We start from the raw sequence: 19,720 nt of genomic DNA on the forward strand, positions 1-19,720 counted from the left end.
GGACGCCACTATGTTTTAGCCTCATTCATTACCTTTAAATTTAGCAAATTTAATGGGTTATGTTCCTTAAGTTTTGTGAATAATAGCTTCCCTTTTGGAAGACTTGGCCAACACATTCCTCATAAGGAGTGAACTAGGGAACAGCTTGATCACACAACTTATTGATTTTAGAAATGTAGAAGCTAGCAAGACACTACAATATACTTTGCACACCAAGTTCACTAAGACCATTTGGGCCTTTGCAAGGCCCTTAGTAGAAGCAATACGGCAAAAGATTTTAAAAAATCACTACAAAGTCACAATGGCCTACATAAGAAAGAGTGTGATCCACTTCTCAATGTCTATATATCACTAATTCACTTATTCAACACGATAATTGCAAACAAGAATCAACTTAATAATGGCAACTAGCTTGCTAAGCATGCCTTCAAGACTACATTGGATACTATTTGGCTGCACCTTTCGGAATCGAGGCTCAATCTTCCTACTAAGACTACTCTAACCTATCAGCTTGCAGATTTTTTCCTCACTGTGATGAAGTAAGAAGCAATAATTGACACCAACAAGACACAGAATGACAGTACACCAATAGCCTTGAGCATCATGGCCCCACTCACGGCATTGGATATGGAACCTGCTTGCTTTCTCTTGTCCTCGTGGATGTTCGCATTGCCAACAGAAGCCTCCCAAAAAGACCTTCTCATCAGAACTTCCACATCATTTTCATGTTGCAATATCCTGCCCTGATCCAGAGGGTTGTTCACATGAAGGAGATCCTTAAGTCGACCATCCACATCCTGCAAAGATAAGTTGAATTCTTCACCTTAGCACTGAGGGGTGCAGAGACAAATGGTGTCTCGTCAGAGTAACACCTGGCCCATTTTTATATTCAGAGTCTATGGCGTCATACGCAAGAATAATACCTTAAAAGCACTCATAGACGTTGGGGGCCAGCTTTAACAAACAAGAGATACCTGTAGAGATTCACCCTCTTGCAGGTAGTCACAGAGAAACACTCCTTCCAACCATGGGAAAAGCAACCGGCGAGGAAGCTTACACCTGAATTCTGAAGTACCTTCCCTGCAAAACCAGTTCCGTATTTCAGGAAAGGATTATGGATGAGAAACTGCTTGAGAACATAACAAATTAATATAAATAGCCGATGACAAAAACTCTAATAATGATCGAGAGAGAGAGAGAGAGAGAGAGAGAGAGAGAGAGAGAGAGAGAGAGAGAGAGAGAGAGAGAAATGAAATGAAATGTTATATTAACGTCTTCAAAAGGCCAAAGTGACCTATGAGACCAGAAAGGTACAATGCGGTGTATCTGATACAAAGTCAGATTAACAAATTAAATTAAACTAGGATAACAAAATATAAATACTGCGGAATCCTAAACTAAGCTGATAGGTGTGAAAGGTGAAAGGCGTGAAATGTGTGAACTAAGCAGTACAATGTGTAGACAATATGGGAGGGAAGTAGAGATCCATCTTCATCTGCACTCTGGATGACGAAAAAGTATGGCTCAAATCCTTTGCTGTAGCCTCCTTCGAAGCTGTGTAGCTTCTCTTCTCCATCGGGGTCATCTAGATCTCCCTAGCTCCAATGCTCGGTCTATGAGAATGCCAGTAGTGCGGGCAGACCTCTCCACTCTTGGCTGCTCCTTTGTCTGTTCTTCTAGGTGTACAATATCTAGTGTAAAGAAATCTGTGATCTGTCTTTGGGGTTGTCTCTCTTCAGCTCTCCTCAGTAAAGTTTCTCTATGTCTGTGTAACTCAAGTAGACATAGCCCAAGACATCTATGATCCTCATAACTCATGACCCTAGATAGAGGCCCAAAACCTTCTTTGAATAGACAATGAAAACGGCCTCGTATCTCATAGTACACTGTGCAATGACATATGTAATGTACCTCTGTCTCTGGCTCTAGATGGCATAAGCGGCATATCCTGCTATCTGTTGGTGTCCCTCTGAATCTGCCAGTCTCAATCTCGAGCTGATGTGAGGATGTGCATATCTGGCCAATGGCACAACGCAAACCGTGAGAAAGATGCGTGTCCAGCTAGGTCGAATCACAAACCCATCCCCCGTGAGGTGGAGAAGATGCTCTCTATAGAAAGCCATCTTTGTGCCCAACTCTTGTATCGGCTCTATCCATAGCTGGATCAGATCCTGACGAATGAGTCTATTAATCTCTACCCGCGTCAGAGACCTGAAGGGTGCCTGTAGAGAGTATTGAAAAGGAGGCAACCTGTTCATGGTGAAACCATGTGTCTGAAACCATGATGCCATCTGTGCATACCAGCATGATGTATCCCCATTAAGAGCTAATTGTCTAGAGGACTCTAGAGCCACCCTGGCATATCTGTCTCTGGTAGTATCCCACGGACTGTGTACAAAGGAGACTGATCTGGTAAGCGCCTCAATCTCCATAGGGGGGGGCAGCTAATTCCGCTCGAATGATATCATGCAGTACGGAAGCCTTGGCTCTAATCAGCCGAGAGATCATAGATACCAAGGGCCACCTGGTTTTCAACACAATGAACCATCATGTATCATATGGCATTGTACTCTGCATCTGTACTGTGGGGATTGCAGGCGGCACAGATTATACGCTAGCCAAACTAGAACCACATAGCGTTGCAATGCAAATTTAGAACGCTCGAAAACGAGTTGTACTTTCATTCACAATGGGAACATTGCCCTTGACTGGCTGGTGAGACCACTTTAAATAAGTGGCAGGAGTTGTAGGATAATCAGATAAAATGTGTCCAATACCATGGATGGCTGACAGCAATCAACTTACTGGCATATCCACCTTACCTGCAGCCTTACAATTAAACTATTCTCCATTTTTGGCAAGATGTTGATCTCTGAATAGGCACTGGCAAGCATGGCAACAAAAATCCTCCTGTGCTAGAGCCCCTTTTGAACATGCCCAAATGTGCAATTAAACAGAAAAAATGTCCTATCACCTACAACTTGACACAACAGCTACATAACGAGAGAGAGCATGAAGAAAATAACAAGGACAAGAATATTGCATGTAATTTGGATGAGCCTAGGCTCATTCCCAAGCAAAAGATTGCACAAACCATTGTAGGAGGGAAAGCTTGCAAAAAATGCAGTAGCACAATTCACAAAGGACCACAAAACGCTTTCACAACCACATTGTAGGCCAGATGAAGAAAGAATCTCCCAAGGTTAGCTCTAGTATGGCCCCACTAGTGAACCTAGTGCTCAAATAATCTAGCCCCCATTGTATAAGTGCTTAAGGGCCCCCAGGCAGCAAATAAGTAGCCCCCATTGTATAATCATCTAATTCATCGCCAACTTGGTTGGTTCAGCAAACTCTCTCTCGGACTTGCACGCAGAGCTACAAGCACTTAAGGCGGATTCACAAGCACTTAGAGAAGAGGTCACAGCCCTCAAGCGAGAGCTTGCGGATAGAGTAAGAAGTGGACTGGAAGAAGGGGAATTCCAGCCCTCGGTGATAGAGGAGATCAAGGTCATCAAGGAGCAGGTACGGATGATCACAGAGGAGGAGAAACAGAAGGTGGTAAAGACGTCTTCGTGGATGGATGTGATCACGAAGACGCCGAAGAAGGCGGATGAGGCCGAGAAATGGATAGAAGTCGCTAAGAAAGGGAAAGGGAAAGAAACCACATCCGTCCCCACTCCTACAATCATCAACATGACTCTAGAAGAAGAGCAGCGAAGGAAAACTAGAGCCTTGCATATAAGAGTAACCAGTCTAAAAGACCGAGATGATGTGGAAGGGGAAGTCGAAGGACTGCTCCGCATGATGGGTAGTGAGGCTACTCATACAAAGGCATGGAGGGTAGGGAAGAAGACACAAGGCAATGGGGAGACTTCAAAAGGGAGAGCTTTAATCATCCGTTTCCCATCCATGGAGGCAAAGAAGGACTTCTTGAAGAAGCGCCCTACACTAAAGAAAACGGGATATTCCTTGGAGATGACCTCACTTTCACACAGCTTGCGCATATGAGAGAGGTAATGCCAGAGATTCAAGCGGCAAGGGAGAAGGGAAAGACGGCCTTCTACAAAGATGGTCGGGTGGTGATTGTAGAGCGGCCCTCCACATGACGGTGCGAGACCTATGGGACCACACTCAAAGTTGCCACCTGGAATTGTAATGGATCTATGCGCCTTGATGTAGGTGCTTTTGAGGATAGTTTTACAGGAAGAGACATCGTCTTCTACTCTGAGACACATCAAGCCCCGAGGCAATCTATGCCTCACATTAGTGGATATAGATGGTAGACAGCTTGTAGACACGAGACACGATCAGAGCACAGAGGGCGGGGCTCAGGAGGAGTGGCAGTGTTATTCAGGGAGGAGTTGCAGTCATTGATGCATATAGCCCGCAGGGATGAGCAAGCTAGGTACATGTGGGTGAGATTGAGAGCAGAGACATGCAGATATCTTTACATTGCTATTTGCTACTTTCCCCCGAGTACGTCAATTTATGCACCACCCAGAGGACAGTCCCCCTTCTCTATTTTGGATGATGACATATAGGAGTTCTCTAAAGATGGTGACATCATCATTCTAGGGGATTTCAATGCTAGGACTGCCCATCATCAGACAGTTTTTATGATACTTCAGAGGAGATGCTGAGAGAGTTGGATGTTGCAGAGACAGGCCTATCCAGACTATCACAGGATGGAGAACACACTGAGTATGGACGACACTTGATAGACATGGGGACTGCACATGGATTGGCCATCTTGAATGGCCTAAAGAGATTTCCCGCTACGAGGGGTTTTACATGCTTTCCACACAGACATGGAGCCAGCACAGTGGATTATGTCATGGCACAACCGAGCCTCATCTCTAGTATCCAAGATCTCACGGTTGGACCCAGACCTGTTGGTGTGGCAGTGGACCATGCTCTTGTGTCGTTGACCATCTCTTTTCAGTTTAGTATAGCACACAAGCTACGGGCTGCTACACCTTCACCCGGGAGACGGACTCTGTATACATAGATGGGATCTACAAACGCCTGTGCACAGAGGAGCCAGGGCGACCTCTGGAGGAGCTTACTACTATACTGACACAGACACTACATGATGCAGCAGCAGAGGCATACCCACATACCCAGCCTGAGCAGAGACGCCGTTCGGGGAGCATGCCCCAGAACAGTTGGTATGATGAGGAATGCCGGGACACTAGAGCTAGACTTCAGAGGGAGGTGCTTTTGGGGGACATCACTCATAGACACACATAGATTGACTTCCGACGCCTAGTGCGGCGGAAGAAGAGGGCATTTTTGGCTCGCCCAGAGCAGGATCTATACCAGCTATTCTTGAGTCAGGACTCACGTGAGGCACGGCGGCTCTTTCATGAGCACTCCCCCCCCCCCCCCCCCACCCCCACCCCTGCCATCACTTCTACAGAGGCTTGGGGCCAGTATGCATCATCTCTGTACACAGTTCCTGAGCAACCCCCCCTTCCCGACCCCCCTGACCCATGCCCACACACATGTGCTTTTTTCACCGCTGAGATGGTGAGGGAGGCCATTGATAGGATGAGGACTGGAAGAGCATATGATCATGATGGCTTAGTGGCTGAGCAGTTCACGCATGCCAGAGATTTACTAGCAGAGCTTCTAGCAGTTATGTCTAACCGTGCCATGTGTGAGGGCTTGCCTGATACTTGGAGCCTATCTACTATTGTCTCAAGGAAAAGTTGACAAGTAGACCAGTATTGGCTTTCCCAGACTTGCAAAAGCCCTTTGACGTTTACTGAGATGCATGTGGTCGCAGTTTGGGAGCAATCTTGATGCAAGGCCATGTCATAGCTTACGAGAGCAAGATGTTTCCACGTTCTGAACAGGTTGCAAAGATTTATGAGAAAGCTTTTGGCAGTTATCCATGCTCTTACTCAGTGGCGACGTTTTCTACTCGGAGCTTCACAGACCATCAACGTTTACGCTACTTCTTGTCGCAGAAGCAGCTTTCGGAAAAGCAGATGAGGTGGGCTAACATCCTGAGGTGGGCTTACATCCTGTCACAGTTTCATTTCCAAATAGTCCATGTTCAGGGACAGAAAAATTTAGTGACAGATGCGCTGTCTAGAAAGCCTTGGTTCTGGCTATTTAGCGATACATCATCGAAGCTTCGAGGATATGGTAGATCAGTACGCCACAAATCCTGATTTTTGCAAATATCTTTAACCAATTGCAGAGCGGGGAGATAGTTGCACGCAATTCCACACGGGACGGCTACTTGATGCGAAAAACGATGTTGTGTGTTACACAGCCTTTGAGGGAAAAGGTTTGAACAGAATGCCATTGTCCACTTTTTTTCCGGCGACATAGATACCACCTTCAAGGGTGTCGAGCATTATTTTTACTGGCCGAGCCTCAAGAAGGATGTGGACAAGTTTGTTCGCAATTGTTTAGTATGCCAAAAGGTCAAGTTTGACAAGCATAAGGCACCAGGATTTCTACAGTCTTTACCCATACCCTCCTATCCTTGGGAAAGCATTGCCATGTGTCACAAAATTATGACGTGGCGTGCCCAACCGACAGGACCAAAAGTTATAAGCGAAACAACTTATAGGGTCCGGTCCGATGAGGCCCTAGGGACATTAGGAATTAAAAACAAAGCTGGCGGGCAGGCTGTACGGACCCACCGCAAATCGCGCTGACTGGCTGTACAGACAGCCGAAAAACGCGCTGACAGCGCTGACATGGCAGCGTACGGAATTCCGTAATTTGCGCTGGCTGGAAACAGCGCCGGCTTTTGGGACTACAGCTTTTGAGTTTCAAGCTTTTCTTGTAAACTGCTTTTCCATGGCCAAGGGCTTTAAATAAGACCCCAAGGCCACTCTCTGGCTCAGATTGTTGACGAGATTTCGAGCAGAGAGGACCAGCAGGCTTATTAACTTTGCTCGAGCATTGATATAAAAATAAATATAGAAAGGGGCACCACTCTTTCGGACCAATCTCTGAGGGCACGGAACTACCCCGGGCCGTGTCGACTCAATTGAACTGCTACAGAAGTGACTGCCCTAGGGTGCCTTATCTAGGACCTAACTATGAGGTCTAACAATAGTTGTTTGTGTTCACTCAAAAAATCCCGTTAATACTCTAAGAATTGCCAACCACGTGGATCTGCACCAAACATACATACAAAGAAACACCACTTGAGGGCCGAGGCACACCCGCGACATGCTCTGCAATTCAACCAGTATGTGTAAATGGTCGGCACCACATGCCAATGGGAAATCATCTAAACTAACTGGAACAGAATATTGGCAATGCTACTCTTGAGCATAGATTGAAAGAGTAATGATTTGACATGTCACTCACACTCTTTGAAGAGGATGCACAGTGTGCTCGCCATTAGTGATTGGATTCACATCTTTTGAAAAATTATCTATTTCATCATGTAGTATTTCAAGCCTGCTTCTTAGGCTCTTCACTATATCTGCCTGTCAAAAAGAACCATACATTTAAAGTTTAGCTACAAAGGCTACTGTCCCACATGAATGTAAAAAAAGGCAAGAAGAGAGATGCCATGCCTTTAAATCGCTGGCTGCACGCGACCATGGGTCACGAGAGAAACCATATGCATGTGCTTGAATTGAGCCGCTTACAATTGCAAGGCCAGAAACTTCTCCATTCCTAATATCTTCAATATTGAAGCACCAAAGGCAAAATTAGTCTGATAACATTAGAAATCTAACCACCACACATGCCCTAACAAACGCTATGTATTAACGCGAAAAAATCTACAGCTTTTGATCTAATTGCAATGCCTGATTAACAGTTTCCTCTTCTGTCAGCTCCAGTACGAAATCGTTTCCTTCTAAAATCAAGCTTATTTTCTCCCATTAAAAGTACTCATATTCAACCCTCTGGATATTAAGATACCTGTAGGAGGACAATCAAATGGTAGGAACATTTCCACCTCATGATCAGTGTCTCCAATCAGGGCTTTATCTTCCACAACCTTCACCAGGAGATTAAAGGTAATTGCTAGCAGAATATCCATGCACACAAACTTAAACTGAATCCATGAAGCTACATTAGAGTCTAGACACAATGTGACCATGGTACAGTCATAGAAGGAACAAACATGTTACGTAATTCATGACATGAAAACTTTACTCATTCTCAAATAAGGAACAAACATGTTAAGTAATTCATGCCATGATGACTTTATTCATTCTTAAATTTCAGTAAATAACGTTCTACACATGAGCATAAGTACCAGAGATCCATCTGATAAAACAAGTGCAGCTTCCAAGCGAGTTGTTTCTGCATCTACAGCAGACAAGAGAGTATCGAGTAATCGCTTCTTTGTTGGTTCTTTTGCATAAACGGGTGCCCTATTAAGGAAATAGACAATATCATTGACAATCTACCAAGCCAAACAGCATGATAAAGAAGTGCAGCTTTTGAATCCTGTTATCATACCTACACTCAAACCTGTACAAGCAACTGATAGAGTGTAAACCAGAAAGAGTCTTTGCTGCTCTCCACTCACAAGGTCGAAAGGAACTACTGCCATAACCTAACTCAAAGGAGCAATTTTTGCACGAAACTCTGCAAAATACAACATTGACCATCGTTATACGAATTTATTTAGTAGAAAAACATCCAAACACCCATTTTGGGAGTCTCTCTCTCTTTGTAAGTTGACCCTCATGAAAGGGGTGATGTAGCCCATTGGGCAGTTTGCGCTTTAAAAAAATATAACTAAAAAGCCATGTTTTGATGCAGCCTTCTATGGTAACAGGTATAAACTTTCCAAGGTCTTAGTCGCGTAACTAAGCGGCTTAATCCAATTGTACAACGCCACCTGGGATGCAATAGGGAGTGAGTGCTCGTGAAATTCGATCAGCTGCCCTTTGAGTGAATACCCTGTTTCTCGAGAGCGTCTCTCTGAGTCTATGTATCTAGAGAACAAGAGGATCAGTGCATGACACACTAGAGCAATCCAAAACATCCCTATGGAGCAGTGGAAACGTTGTCACAAGGCGGGCACCACATGCCAATAGAAAAGAACAGACTGAACAAACTTTAGCACTTCAATAACAACTGAACTGAAAGAGAGAGAGAGAGAGAGAGAGACGACACGCGACACAGAGTGGCGGAATTCCACCCGAGAGAGTATTGGCCCCAAACCTTGGCGCCCCTTTCGGTATTTCTTTGTATTGCATCATCAAAGTACAAGCCGGTACTCCAGACTCTGCACCCTCTCCAGGAAGCATGCCAAAGAATGAGCCCTAACCTCATATTTAAAGGCCCTTGGCCTAAAAAGCAATTACAGTGAAAAGCCTTTAAAACTCAAAAGCTTTTGGTCCAAAAGCAAAGCCAAAAACTGCCAGCATAAATCACGGAAATCCGTACAGCCTGCCACGTCATCAACCAACGCAAAACACAGAAATCTGCCCTTAGGGTTAGGGTTAGGGTTTCTGCAGTTTTAGGGTTAGGGTTTCCAAAATTAGGGTTTCAGCAATTAGGGTTTTTGGCAAAAATTAGGGTTAGGGTTTCTGCTCTGGGGCAACCACGTCATCACTTTGTGACACTTCTTCTGTTACTTGTTCTTCTTAGGGTTTAGGCCCCTCGGCCACATCTGTGAGTTGGCTCCATTCTTTAGGCTTTGACACGTCAGCAGTTTGTTACATCTCTCCTTCTTGAAAGAGAGTAATCGTCCTCCATTACAGGATATCTGCAAAACAACTCAAGTTAGCTCAAAAATTTCCGAGACACATTCTGAGGGACAATCAGTTTGCTCTTTTTATTAAGGAGTTAGCTTCTCCTTTCTGCTCTTTTGATCAAGGAGTTAGCTTCTCCTTTCGGCTGTTTTGATCTAGGAGTTAGCTTCTCCTTTCTGCTCTTTGGATCAAGGAATTAGCTTCTCCTTTCGTCCAAATCGGAACTCTGATATTCCGGCGTAGTAAAATTAGCCATCACACCCAGACCGTACTCATCTTCCATGGGTGTCTTGATGCACTAAAATTACATACCCAGGCAATCTCGTCCAATTAGGAATATTCAGTAATTGACACATCACAATGCAACACAAATGCTCACATATGCATGTTACAAGACACAACAAACAGCGCCGATGAGCACTCCCTCGAGACAAACGGTCCGCGGTATGAAGCTACTCAACGACTACCTTGTCACTCCCCCCGCATGGTCCATAAGCTCTTGCATGGTGGAGACTTGCTTGGAGAGAGAATATTCCTGCAATGGTGATGGTAGTCCAACGGTGTATCGCTCGCATTGGGCCTCCAAGGGAACAAACCTAAAGAAGGACACCGGAAGGTACACGTCGAGAAACCTCTGGTTATAGAAATGGATGGTTTCGATGGCAAGCAATTTCAAGTTGCCCCTCTGCCAAAATCCGGACTTCAAAGAGAGAAGTCGTGTAACTGCATGCAAAGACTGTCTTGAAAGCTTGCCGAGTCCTTGGAGCATGCGGTTGTGTTGCGATTGAACTCCACCACTGCATAGAATTATCTTTAAGAAATCCCGCTGCTCGAGAAATCTTGGATTCTTCTGAATAGCTCCCCAGAGCATAGATGTTGTTGAATTGCTGTAGGAACTGCAATGCTTTCTTTCGATCTTTCATCCCAAAAAAAAGTAAAAAGTTTGATTGTCATGCTGCCATCCTTTAAATCTTTCAGCTGGTTAGGAGCGTATCCCGCGTACGGATAATAAGGGTATCCATATGGGCTCCAACCGTTGCAGCCTGGTGGCGGTGGAGGTGGGGACGATGGCGGTGGCAAAGGCGGTTGCACAGGTTCACGGTCAGATGGCTGCACCATATTCCTGAAGACTCCCCCGATCGGAACAAACGGCTGGGAGGGTTGCTAGTTGAAAGCTCTCGTACTTTCTAGTGTTGGAGGAGGTGGTACCACATGGGGCATTCGAGGGGGTAACATGTAATTCAAAAATTGTTGAAAACTTTAAAGCATCGGAAGATTCTAGTAAGGATGCCGCAAAAGAATGTCGCAAAGCTCGTCGAGGAGATACTGCAAGTATTCTGCCGAATCCATGAACGCAATGTCTTGGGTTCTTTATGGCTTATGCCTTGTAAGACAGAGCGGTGAAGATGGGAGCGCGCACGATGCGCGATGAAGGGTGGGAGTGGCTAATCAGTCTGAGGTCGGGACACAAAGATACTTTAAATAAAATTCCAATAGACTTTGGAAGCGTCAGTTTGCTCTGTCTGCTCTTTGGGGGGACCGGTATGCTTTCAGAAAAGCACACCCCTGAGGCTCTGATACCACTATCACTAGACAAGCACCACGTGCCAATAGAAAAGAGCAGATTGAACAAACTTTTAGCACTTCAATAACAACTGAAACTGAAAGAAAGAGAGCACACGGGACACAGAGTGGCGGAATTCCGCCCCAGAGAGTATTGGCCCCAAGCCTTGGCGCCCCTTTCTGTATTTCTTTATATTACTTGAACTCATCACAATGCCGATACTCGCGCTCTGCACCTTCTCACTGAAGCGTGCAAGAGAATAAGCCCTCTGCACAGTAAACTCAAAAGCAACTGGTTCAAAAGCATCTTGTCCAAAAGCTGCCAGCCTGCAAAACACGGTGCCATGTGGCACTGCCAACGTAAAATGCGAAATTCCATACTGCCTGCCACGTCAGTATGTCACCCTAAATTACGGAATTCCATACATCTGCTGCCACGTCATCAGTTGTGTGTATGTGCTGGTCCTTTATTTTAATGCCTTTATGTCACTTGGGCCCCATCGGACGGGGTCCCATAAGTTGGTGGGAAGTCTTCTTTAAAAATAGCCCACTCGGCAAGACTTTGCAAGTTGGTAAAACTTCTTCTGCTGCTTCTGCTTCTTCACTAAGGGTTTACGACCCTCGGCCGGGATCTGCAAGTCGGCTCCGTTCTTCAATGGCTTGACATGTCAGCAATTTGTGACATCAAGGGTGGTAGAAAGCAAGCCCCACGACATTTATTATGTTGGTCACTTATTAGAAGTAAGTTTACTCTTAATAAGAGTTGATACACATGCAAAAACTATCTAGGCTCGGTTCTAATGCTAAGGTCCTATAATGAGGACTCTGTCACAAACAATTGACGTGTCAAGCCATTGAAGACCCAGCGGGTTAGGGCTCCCCGAGCCTAGCCTTGGTCAGCCTACAGACCCCCGCGAGGGGCCTAAACCCTAGAAGCACCAGAAGAAGAAGAAGTTCCCTCCAACTTCCAGATCCTCGCCGAAAGGGCCTAAAAGTCAAAAGGGGTGTCACGTGACACATCCAACCCTACGTGTCCGTGGACAAGCTACAGCACGACAAGGGTTCAGTCAATCCAGTCAGTCTAGATTTAGAGGTGATCTGGCACTTTTGTGAGTCTATTCGTAGACTGTGCATGCCCAGTTACTTAGTGTAGATGCATATCCTCTGGTTATACACAGCATGATCATAAGCATTCCCATCAAAATCCATCAGAATCCTTCAGGGGAATTTTCCAGTACATTTAGCTTATTTTACCTATTTTTGACATTTTTCACTTATTATTTTTAAGTGACTTTTGTTGGAAAGTAGGTAGGGCAAATTGAGTAAGTTTGTATATAAGCAAACCTAGACTAGCACTAAATGGCAGAAGAGGCAGCAGGAGCATACGCTCAACAGGCAACTTCTCAGCAGAACCCCCCAAGAGACCTAGCGTTTTTGGAGCAGAGCCAAGACCTAGCGTTTTCAACATCAGATCAGCCAGCAATTTTCTTTTGCAGATTCCGGCGATAGCAGAACCTCACATCAGCCTAGCGTTTTGCAATTTGCACAGCAACCGGCGACAACAGCAGAATTTCAGCCCTAGCGTTTTTGGTTTGCAGATCAGCCCCGGCGTTTTGCAGCTTTACCGCGACGGAACATCAAGGAACATCAGTGTTTTCAGTTTTCAGCACTTAGCACCCGCAAATAAAGTCCCGAACCTCGCAGACCTCACCTTCCCGCAGCAGTTCCTCGCCGCACGGTCAGTTTCCGCAAGGTTTACAGTTTCAGCCCAAAAAAAGCAGATTTCAGCATCTACGCTTTCAACGCGTCGTCGTTGCATCGTCGTCATCGCCGTCGTCACCGTCATAGAGTCACAATTTAGCAGATAAAGATTTGCAGATTTCAGCCCTTAGCATTCTCAGATTTCAACCCGTCTCGTCATCTTGCACATCGTCGGCAAGTCCAAGCATTGTAGAGATTTGTGCAATCATAAGTAGACCGCTCTCGCCATAGAGAGTGGGGCCTTCGGAGGAGGGTTTTACAACGTCTCTGGTGTCGTATTCTCTCTCTATCTCTCAATCTTTGTAAGGTGCAGCGGAATGAATGTTGTATTTTCTCAAGATTAGTGATCTTTACTCCTCAAGGTTCCTTTAGTTCTTAGGGAAAGAGAGAGCTTTCCGTCTTATAGAGGCTACTGTGATCACGAACAAAGTGAGTGGATATTGTGCGTGCAAGTGAATGAGACTGAGAGAAGGAGAGAGAAAAGATACGACACCGAGAGGTTGTAAAACCCTCCTCCGAAGGCCCCACTCTCGTCGGCAAGAGTAGTCTACTTGATTGCACAAAGGTGTACAATGCGAATGCAATGGACTGATGCAATGGGACTATGCCGATGACGACGACGGCGATGACGACGACGACTTCGTGGTTGAAAATTGGGATCTTCTATCTGCTGATTTTTATGGACTGTTCGGGGCTGAAATGGGCTATTTTCTACTACTGTCTTAAGGCTGAAAATGACTGTTTTGTCGGCTGAATTTTATTGTCCCTGTAGGGGCTGAATGGTGAAGAAAAACGCTGACATAGCTGCGGATTTGGGCTGCGTTTTGGGTTGTTCCAGGGCTGAGAAAAACGCTGGCTGCAGGTCTTCAATGGTTGACAACAAAACGCTATAATGCCTGAAGCAAAAACGCTGCAAGGGCTGATCTTTAACGATCCCAAAAAACACTGGTTGTTGTAAGCTTGAAGGGGGAAAACGCTACTCCTGATGACTGCTAGCTGGCGTTAGTAGTTCTTGGGGGGGCTGCTGCCAGGGGAGAATGGAAACGCCAGGCCTGAGGGTTGAGGGATGGCGATGCTGATCCTGGAAACGCCAAGGGAAGGGAGGGCCTCACCAAGGGATTGGAGAGGGTCTTGCTGAGAGAGGGTGGGACACCTGTTGCTTGGGGAAGCCTGCTATGTCTTTGCTCATCTGCCAATTTGTGCTAACTTGGGTTTGCTTATATATTAACTTACCCAATTTGCCCTACTAAATACCCAACAAAGGTCACTTAATAAGTGAAAAATTTTAAAAATAGAGAAAAATGGAATAAAGTCATCTGAAAAATCCCCAAACTGACTCTGATGGAATCTGATGGAAATGCTTATGCTTATGCAATGTGCAACCAGAGGATATGCATCTACACTTAGTGACTGGGCATGCACGGTCTACGAATAGACTCACAAAAGTGCCAGATCACTTCTAATCACTTCTAATCTAACTTGACTGGACTTGACGGAAACCCTGCTATGGTGTAGCTTGTCCACGGACACATAGGGTTGGGATGTGTCACGTGACATCCCCTCCTTTTTAAAGTGAGGTACTGGTACCGAGCTGCATGGCCTTCTTGTAGTCTACCAACAACTCTGGATAATCTTGAAGAACTCTTCGTCTACCCACACCGCTTCATGGGTTCCTCGATCTTTGAACTTCAAGAAATACTGTCGTACTTGTTTCTTCGAACCATGGCGAAACCGATGCAACAAGACTTGCTCCGGCTCCATGACTTCTGCTTCATCGATGATCTCCGGTTCTTCTTCTTCCGAAACGTCCTTTGGAGGTGTTCCTTGAAACACTTTCAACCAAAAAACATGAAAAACGTTGTGCATAGACCATGAGTTAGGCAATTGCAATTTCATTGAAACCTTATTAATCTTTTTGATGACTGGAAAAGGACCATACATACGAAAAGATAACTTAGGACATTTCTTTCCAACTTGCTTAAGACGCTATTTCATAATTCGTAGATACACCCAATCTCCTTCCTTGATCGAGACCTCCTGACGATGCTCGTTAGCCTGTTTAGAATAAGAATCCTGAGCCTTGCTTAGCCGAAGCTTCACACTCTCAGAAATCTAATCCAATGACTGACTCTCAGCATTGGCATCAGGCATTTGACTGACCGATCGAGTCAACAATGACTGGAATCGGCGGCCAAAAGCTGCCTCATACGGAGTTCGACCAATAGCAGAAGAGAAGGAATCATTGAGAATAGCCTGAACCAATGGAAGATAGAGCTCCCATTGAGACTGTTGATCATGAACATAAGACTTCAACACATCAAAAGCCAACTGATTATAAATTTCCGTTTGACCATCTGACTGTGGATGAAAAGCGGATGGAAAATTCAACTTTGTGCCAAAATTTTCAAAGAGTGCACACAAAAAGTTGGACGTAAACTTAATATCCCTATCTGAAACAATGGACTTTGACAAACCACAGAGGGGGTACCAATGCTTTCTGAACAATCGTACAACATCCTGTGCAGTAACTGTGGCCTTACAAGGAATCAACATGCAGAATTTGTTGAAACGATCAACAATAGTTAAACATTGAGTGTTCCTTGAATGCTGACTTGGTGGTAAGTTAGTCACAAAATCCATAGAGATATCCTGAAAAGATCCCTCGGGAATAGGCAACGGAAGCAAGAGGCCTTGCTGCTTACCCCGAGGAGCTTTTACTTTTTGACATATAGTGCAATGTGTGACATAACTAAACACATCTTTTCGCATTTTAGGCCAATAGAAAAATCGTTCAATCTTTTCCAATGTGGTGTTCATACCCTTGTACCCACCCGTGAGAGTCATGTGCATCATGCAATATGGCTGGCCTGAGAGAGGGCAACACACATAGACGCTGACGAAAAAATAACAATCCATCACGAATGAGATAGTTGTTGGGCCCCTGGGAAGCAAGAGCCTGCAACCAATACTTACTAAACTCCGAATCTGCATACTGATTCTTCATGCTCTCACAAGACTCACCCTGTATAGAAAATGTGGTTCTTGACTCAAGAGCCAAAATCTGTCCTTTGCGACTCAACGCATCTGCAACAGGGTTAGCTTTTCTAGGCACATACTCAATCAAACCGCCAAATTGCTCAAAAATTTGTGACCACCGCGCTTGGAGATCACTTCAATGTGCACTAGGCATAGACTGTAGCCACTTGAGAGCTTGATGATCTGTGCGCACTGTGAACTCTCTACCATACATAAAATGCTTCCAATGCTTAAGAGAGTGAATGACAGACAAAAGTTCTTTATCATAAACTGAATAATTCTTTTTTGCACTATTGAGCTTCCGGCTAAGGAAAGCTACTGGGCGACCATGCTGCTGGAGCACAGCGCCTATGGTGACATTGCTCGCATCCGTCCATACCTCAAAGGGATCATCCCAAGAAGCAAGGATAAGACACGGAGCTTCCGTCACCGCAACCTTGAGGGCTGCGAAAGCCTCAATGGTTGCCTTGGACAAGTCTACGCGCTGACGGTGAGTCTTTACCCCTTTCAAAACATCAGTCATAGGTGCAGCAATGCGTGCAAAATTCTCTATGTGCGAACTATATGCTTGACATAACCCAAGAAAAGAACCCACATCATATGCCGTTTTGGGCAAATCCCAATTACGAACCTGTTCCACCTTTGCAGGGTCTAGCTTGACGCCTTCTGCAGAAATGATATAACCCAAATAAGTGACTTCAGTAAGAAAAAATTCAGACTTCTTAAGCTGCAATGTACAACTGACACTCATCCAAACGAATTATTACCCTTTCAACATCTCTTTCATGTTGTTCCCACGATGCAGAAAAAATGAGAATATCATCTAAAAAGATGAACACACATACACCTACCATGTCGCCGAAACGACCTACCATGAGACGATTGAACGTACCCACGGCTCCTCTCAATCCAAAACGCATAACAATATACTCCCATTGCCCTCGCTCGGTGCAAAAGGCGGTCTTGAAAATGTCGCCTTTGAATACCCATACCTGATGGTATCCACTTTTGAGATCGACCTTGCTAAAAACCTTTGCCCCATTGAGCCTATCGAGGATATACTCAATGCGAGGCATCGGAAACTTGTTCTTGACGGTCATCTTGCTTAAGCCCTGTAATCAACACACAAACGAGACGAACCATCCTTCTTGCGAACGAACAAAATAGAGGCAGCAAAAGGACTTACACTAGGACATATGAATCCTCTAGCCACCAACTCCGTGAGTTGTCGCTCTAACTCTTCCTCCTGTGACTTGTTCAAACGGTAGGGAGCCTTACTACAAGTTGTGCTCCCTCCATAAGCTCGATGCGATGGTCCTCCGGCCGCTCCGGTGGGAGACGAGGTGGAAGATCATCCTACAAAAAGAGATGTTTAAATTTCATAAACTCTGAATACTTACTTGGAGCCTGAATGCTCTGGGAAACTGGGGCAGCATAGATGAATTCCGCTTGTGCTCCTCGTCGTAATTCACGCTTTACCTACACATGCGAGATGAGAGGCAAAGAATGCAAGCCCTCCTCAGCACGAATGATGAGGGGGGAATTTGTTTTGGTATGCAAAGTGAGAGTGAGAACCTCCCAATCAACGAGAGGGTTCAGTTCACGAAACCATTTCATGCCTAAAATCATATCACATCCTGAGAGAGGAGACACAAGAAATTTCCTACGAAAAGAAGCTTGTTGAACGGTGTTTCTGACTAACCTCTAGGCGGGCTCTCTCAACAAGAGGGGGACTAATCACATTATGCATACTGCCTGGATTAAACAATATGATAAAACGTTGTCCTTTTATATGACCATAACACTTTATGAGAGATTCATCAATGTGTGTGTCACGGTCATGAGAAGATACAGGTTGTGTTGTGACAGAGTTTGTGGTAGTTGTGGGTGCCTTTGGTTCTTTAGGTGGGATTGTCTTAGGACAGGCCTTCTTAATGTGACCCTTGACATGACATTGAAAACATCGACCTTCTTTAGCATAAATCACTTGTTCTTCCGCCGTGATGTATCCTCCTATAATTCCTTGAGAAGCTTTTTCATCAGGCGTTAGCTTAGGTTTTGCAGGTGCTTTAGCTTTACCCTTAGATTCATTGTTAGAGTTCTTTTCAGAGGAATTAGAAGAAGGGCTAGAAGAATTACCATTCTTAACGTTCTTACCGTTCTTACCATTCTGTGTGTTCTGAGAATTCTAAGATGTCCCTTGAGAAGACTTGTTCTCCTTAGGCTTTCCCTTGTTGTGCTTCATCTCTTGGGCGAGAGCGATTGCTACCGCCTTGTTGAGATCCGCAGGGTCAAAGACATCAACATCAAACTTGATGTACTCGTCTAACCCAAAGAGAAAAGCCTCTTTGCGCTCATCATCCGACTTGCGTAGTTGAGTGCCTAGCTGCAAAACACGGTTAAAAAAGACATGACTGGCATACCATGTTGCTTGAGATTACGCCAATCCTCTTTCAAACGTGCAAGGTTCTAAGGTGCATAAACCGCACCTTGAGCTTGTCTTGGAAATCATCTCAACTAAAAGAGAGGGGCGTGAAATCGTCGGCTGCCTCTAGGTGCGCGGCTAGCTGTGCCTCTTGCCATGCATGGTACCAATTGATGGCATCACCGGCAAGGTACATAGCTACCGTCAAAACTTTGCTATTTCTTGTTTTCTTAGTTGTCGCAAAATAAGCATTAAATTGATGCAACCAAGAATGAATCACCGTAGCATCCATCTTACCATCATACTTACTGAAAGTCACTTTTTCGGTGACTAGGTTGTTGGAATCCGCATCGTGGCTTGCACCACGAGAGGAACTCCCATGATCTTTGGGTGGTTCGGTCTTCGAGGCTAGGACACGGGAAATAAATTCTTGATTACGAATCTCCCTTTGAGCTTCTCGCTCGGCGTCCCTTTCTGCTTTGCGTTCTTTTCGTTCAGCACGCTCGCGTTTGAGAGCAAGTCGATTTTCTTCTTGTTGTGCGGCCAATCTTGCGTTTCTTTCGTCGCGCTCGCGTTCTAAAGCAACACGCTTGTCTTCCTGTTTATCCATCATAGCCATCATCTACTTCATCATTGCCTCCATAGGGTATGGCGTAGATGGCGAAGGGGGAGGGTTGAAGAGATCATCTCCGGGTGGGAACGAGTCTTCATCGCTTCTCTCATGCTCATCACCTGTATGCAAAGTATCCATTCCGCTTCGGGTGACGACCATGCACTATAATCTTGGGGTCTTAAGCTTGCGAGGAACTTGGGTTCTTGAGGGTCTTGAGGTTCTTGAGGTCCTTGATTCGGGAGAATCTTGGGTTCTTGAGGATCTTGAGGTTCTTGAGGGGTTCTTTCGCTTGCAAATCGCGGTTGAGAAGGATCTTCTCTTCACCCGAGTTCTACCCTTTTCTGCGGGCACACCCCTTGGCGGCCTTGCGCTGACACCAAGGTTGCTTTGTCCCACCTCACGTCAATTGGCCGGCCGCTAAGTGCACGGTCCGCTCTCAATGAGTGAAAAGGGACACAAGGGGAGGCTAGACAAGCCCTTCTTTCTTGGGATTCCTGTCACTCTTCAATAAAACACAATTAGGAATCGCCACGCCCAAGTCAACTTGGGTTCGTGCGATCGCAACAACAAGCAAAAAAATTCTTGTGGTTCTTTCCTTGAGTAATGCAGAACACTTCCAAGGCTCTGATA

The 19,720-nt window shown here is 45.3% G+C and overlaps 1 protein-coding gene across 3 annotated transcripts in view; it reads right to left on the minus strand.

Moving 5' to 3' along the window:
- Positions 1-263: 263 nt before the first annotated feature.
- LOC147460670 (oxidoreductase, zinc-binding dehydrogenase family protein) overlaps positions 264-19,720 on the minus strand; it is a 58,552-nt gene continuing 39,095 nt past the window's right edge. For 2 of the 3 annotated variants that reach the window (XM_086508391.1, XM_086508390.1), the window contains exons 5-11: positions 8,449-8,577; positions 8,243-8,360; positions 7,903-7,981; positions 7,551-7,660; positions 7,339-7,460; positions 975-1,080; positions 264-797 (exon numbers count right to left, since the gene is read on the minus strand). In XM_086508391.1, the coding sequence (XP_086364517.1) occupies positions 507-797; positions 975-1,080; positions 7,339-7,460; positions 7,551-7,660; positions 7,903-7,981; positions 8,243-8,360; positions 8,449-8,577 (955 nt within the window). In that variant the 3' untranslated portion in view covers positions 264-506. Of the gene's footprint in view, positions 798-923; positions 1,081-7,338; positions 7,461-7,550; positions 7,661-7,902; positions 7,982-8,242; positions 8,361-8,448; positions 8,578-19,720 lie in introns of all 3 variants that reach the window. The other variant, XM_086508392.1, reaches the window with a different exon arrangement.

This window comes from Adiantum capillus-veneris, chromosome 3 (genome assembly GCF_014529385.1).
Source record: "Adiantum capillus-veneris isolate H3 chromosome 3, ASM1452938v2, whole genome shotgun sequence".
NCBI lineage: Eukaryota > Viridiplantae > Streptophyta > Polypodiopsida > Polypodiales > Pteridaceae > Adiantum > Adiantum capillus-veneris.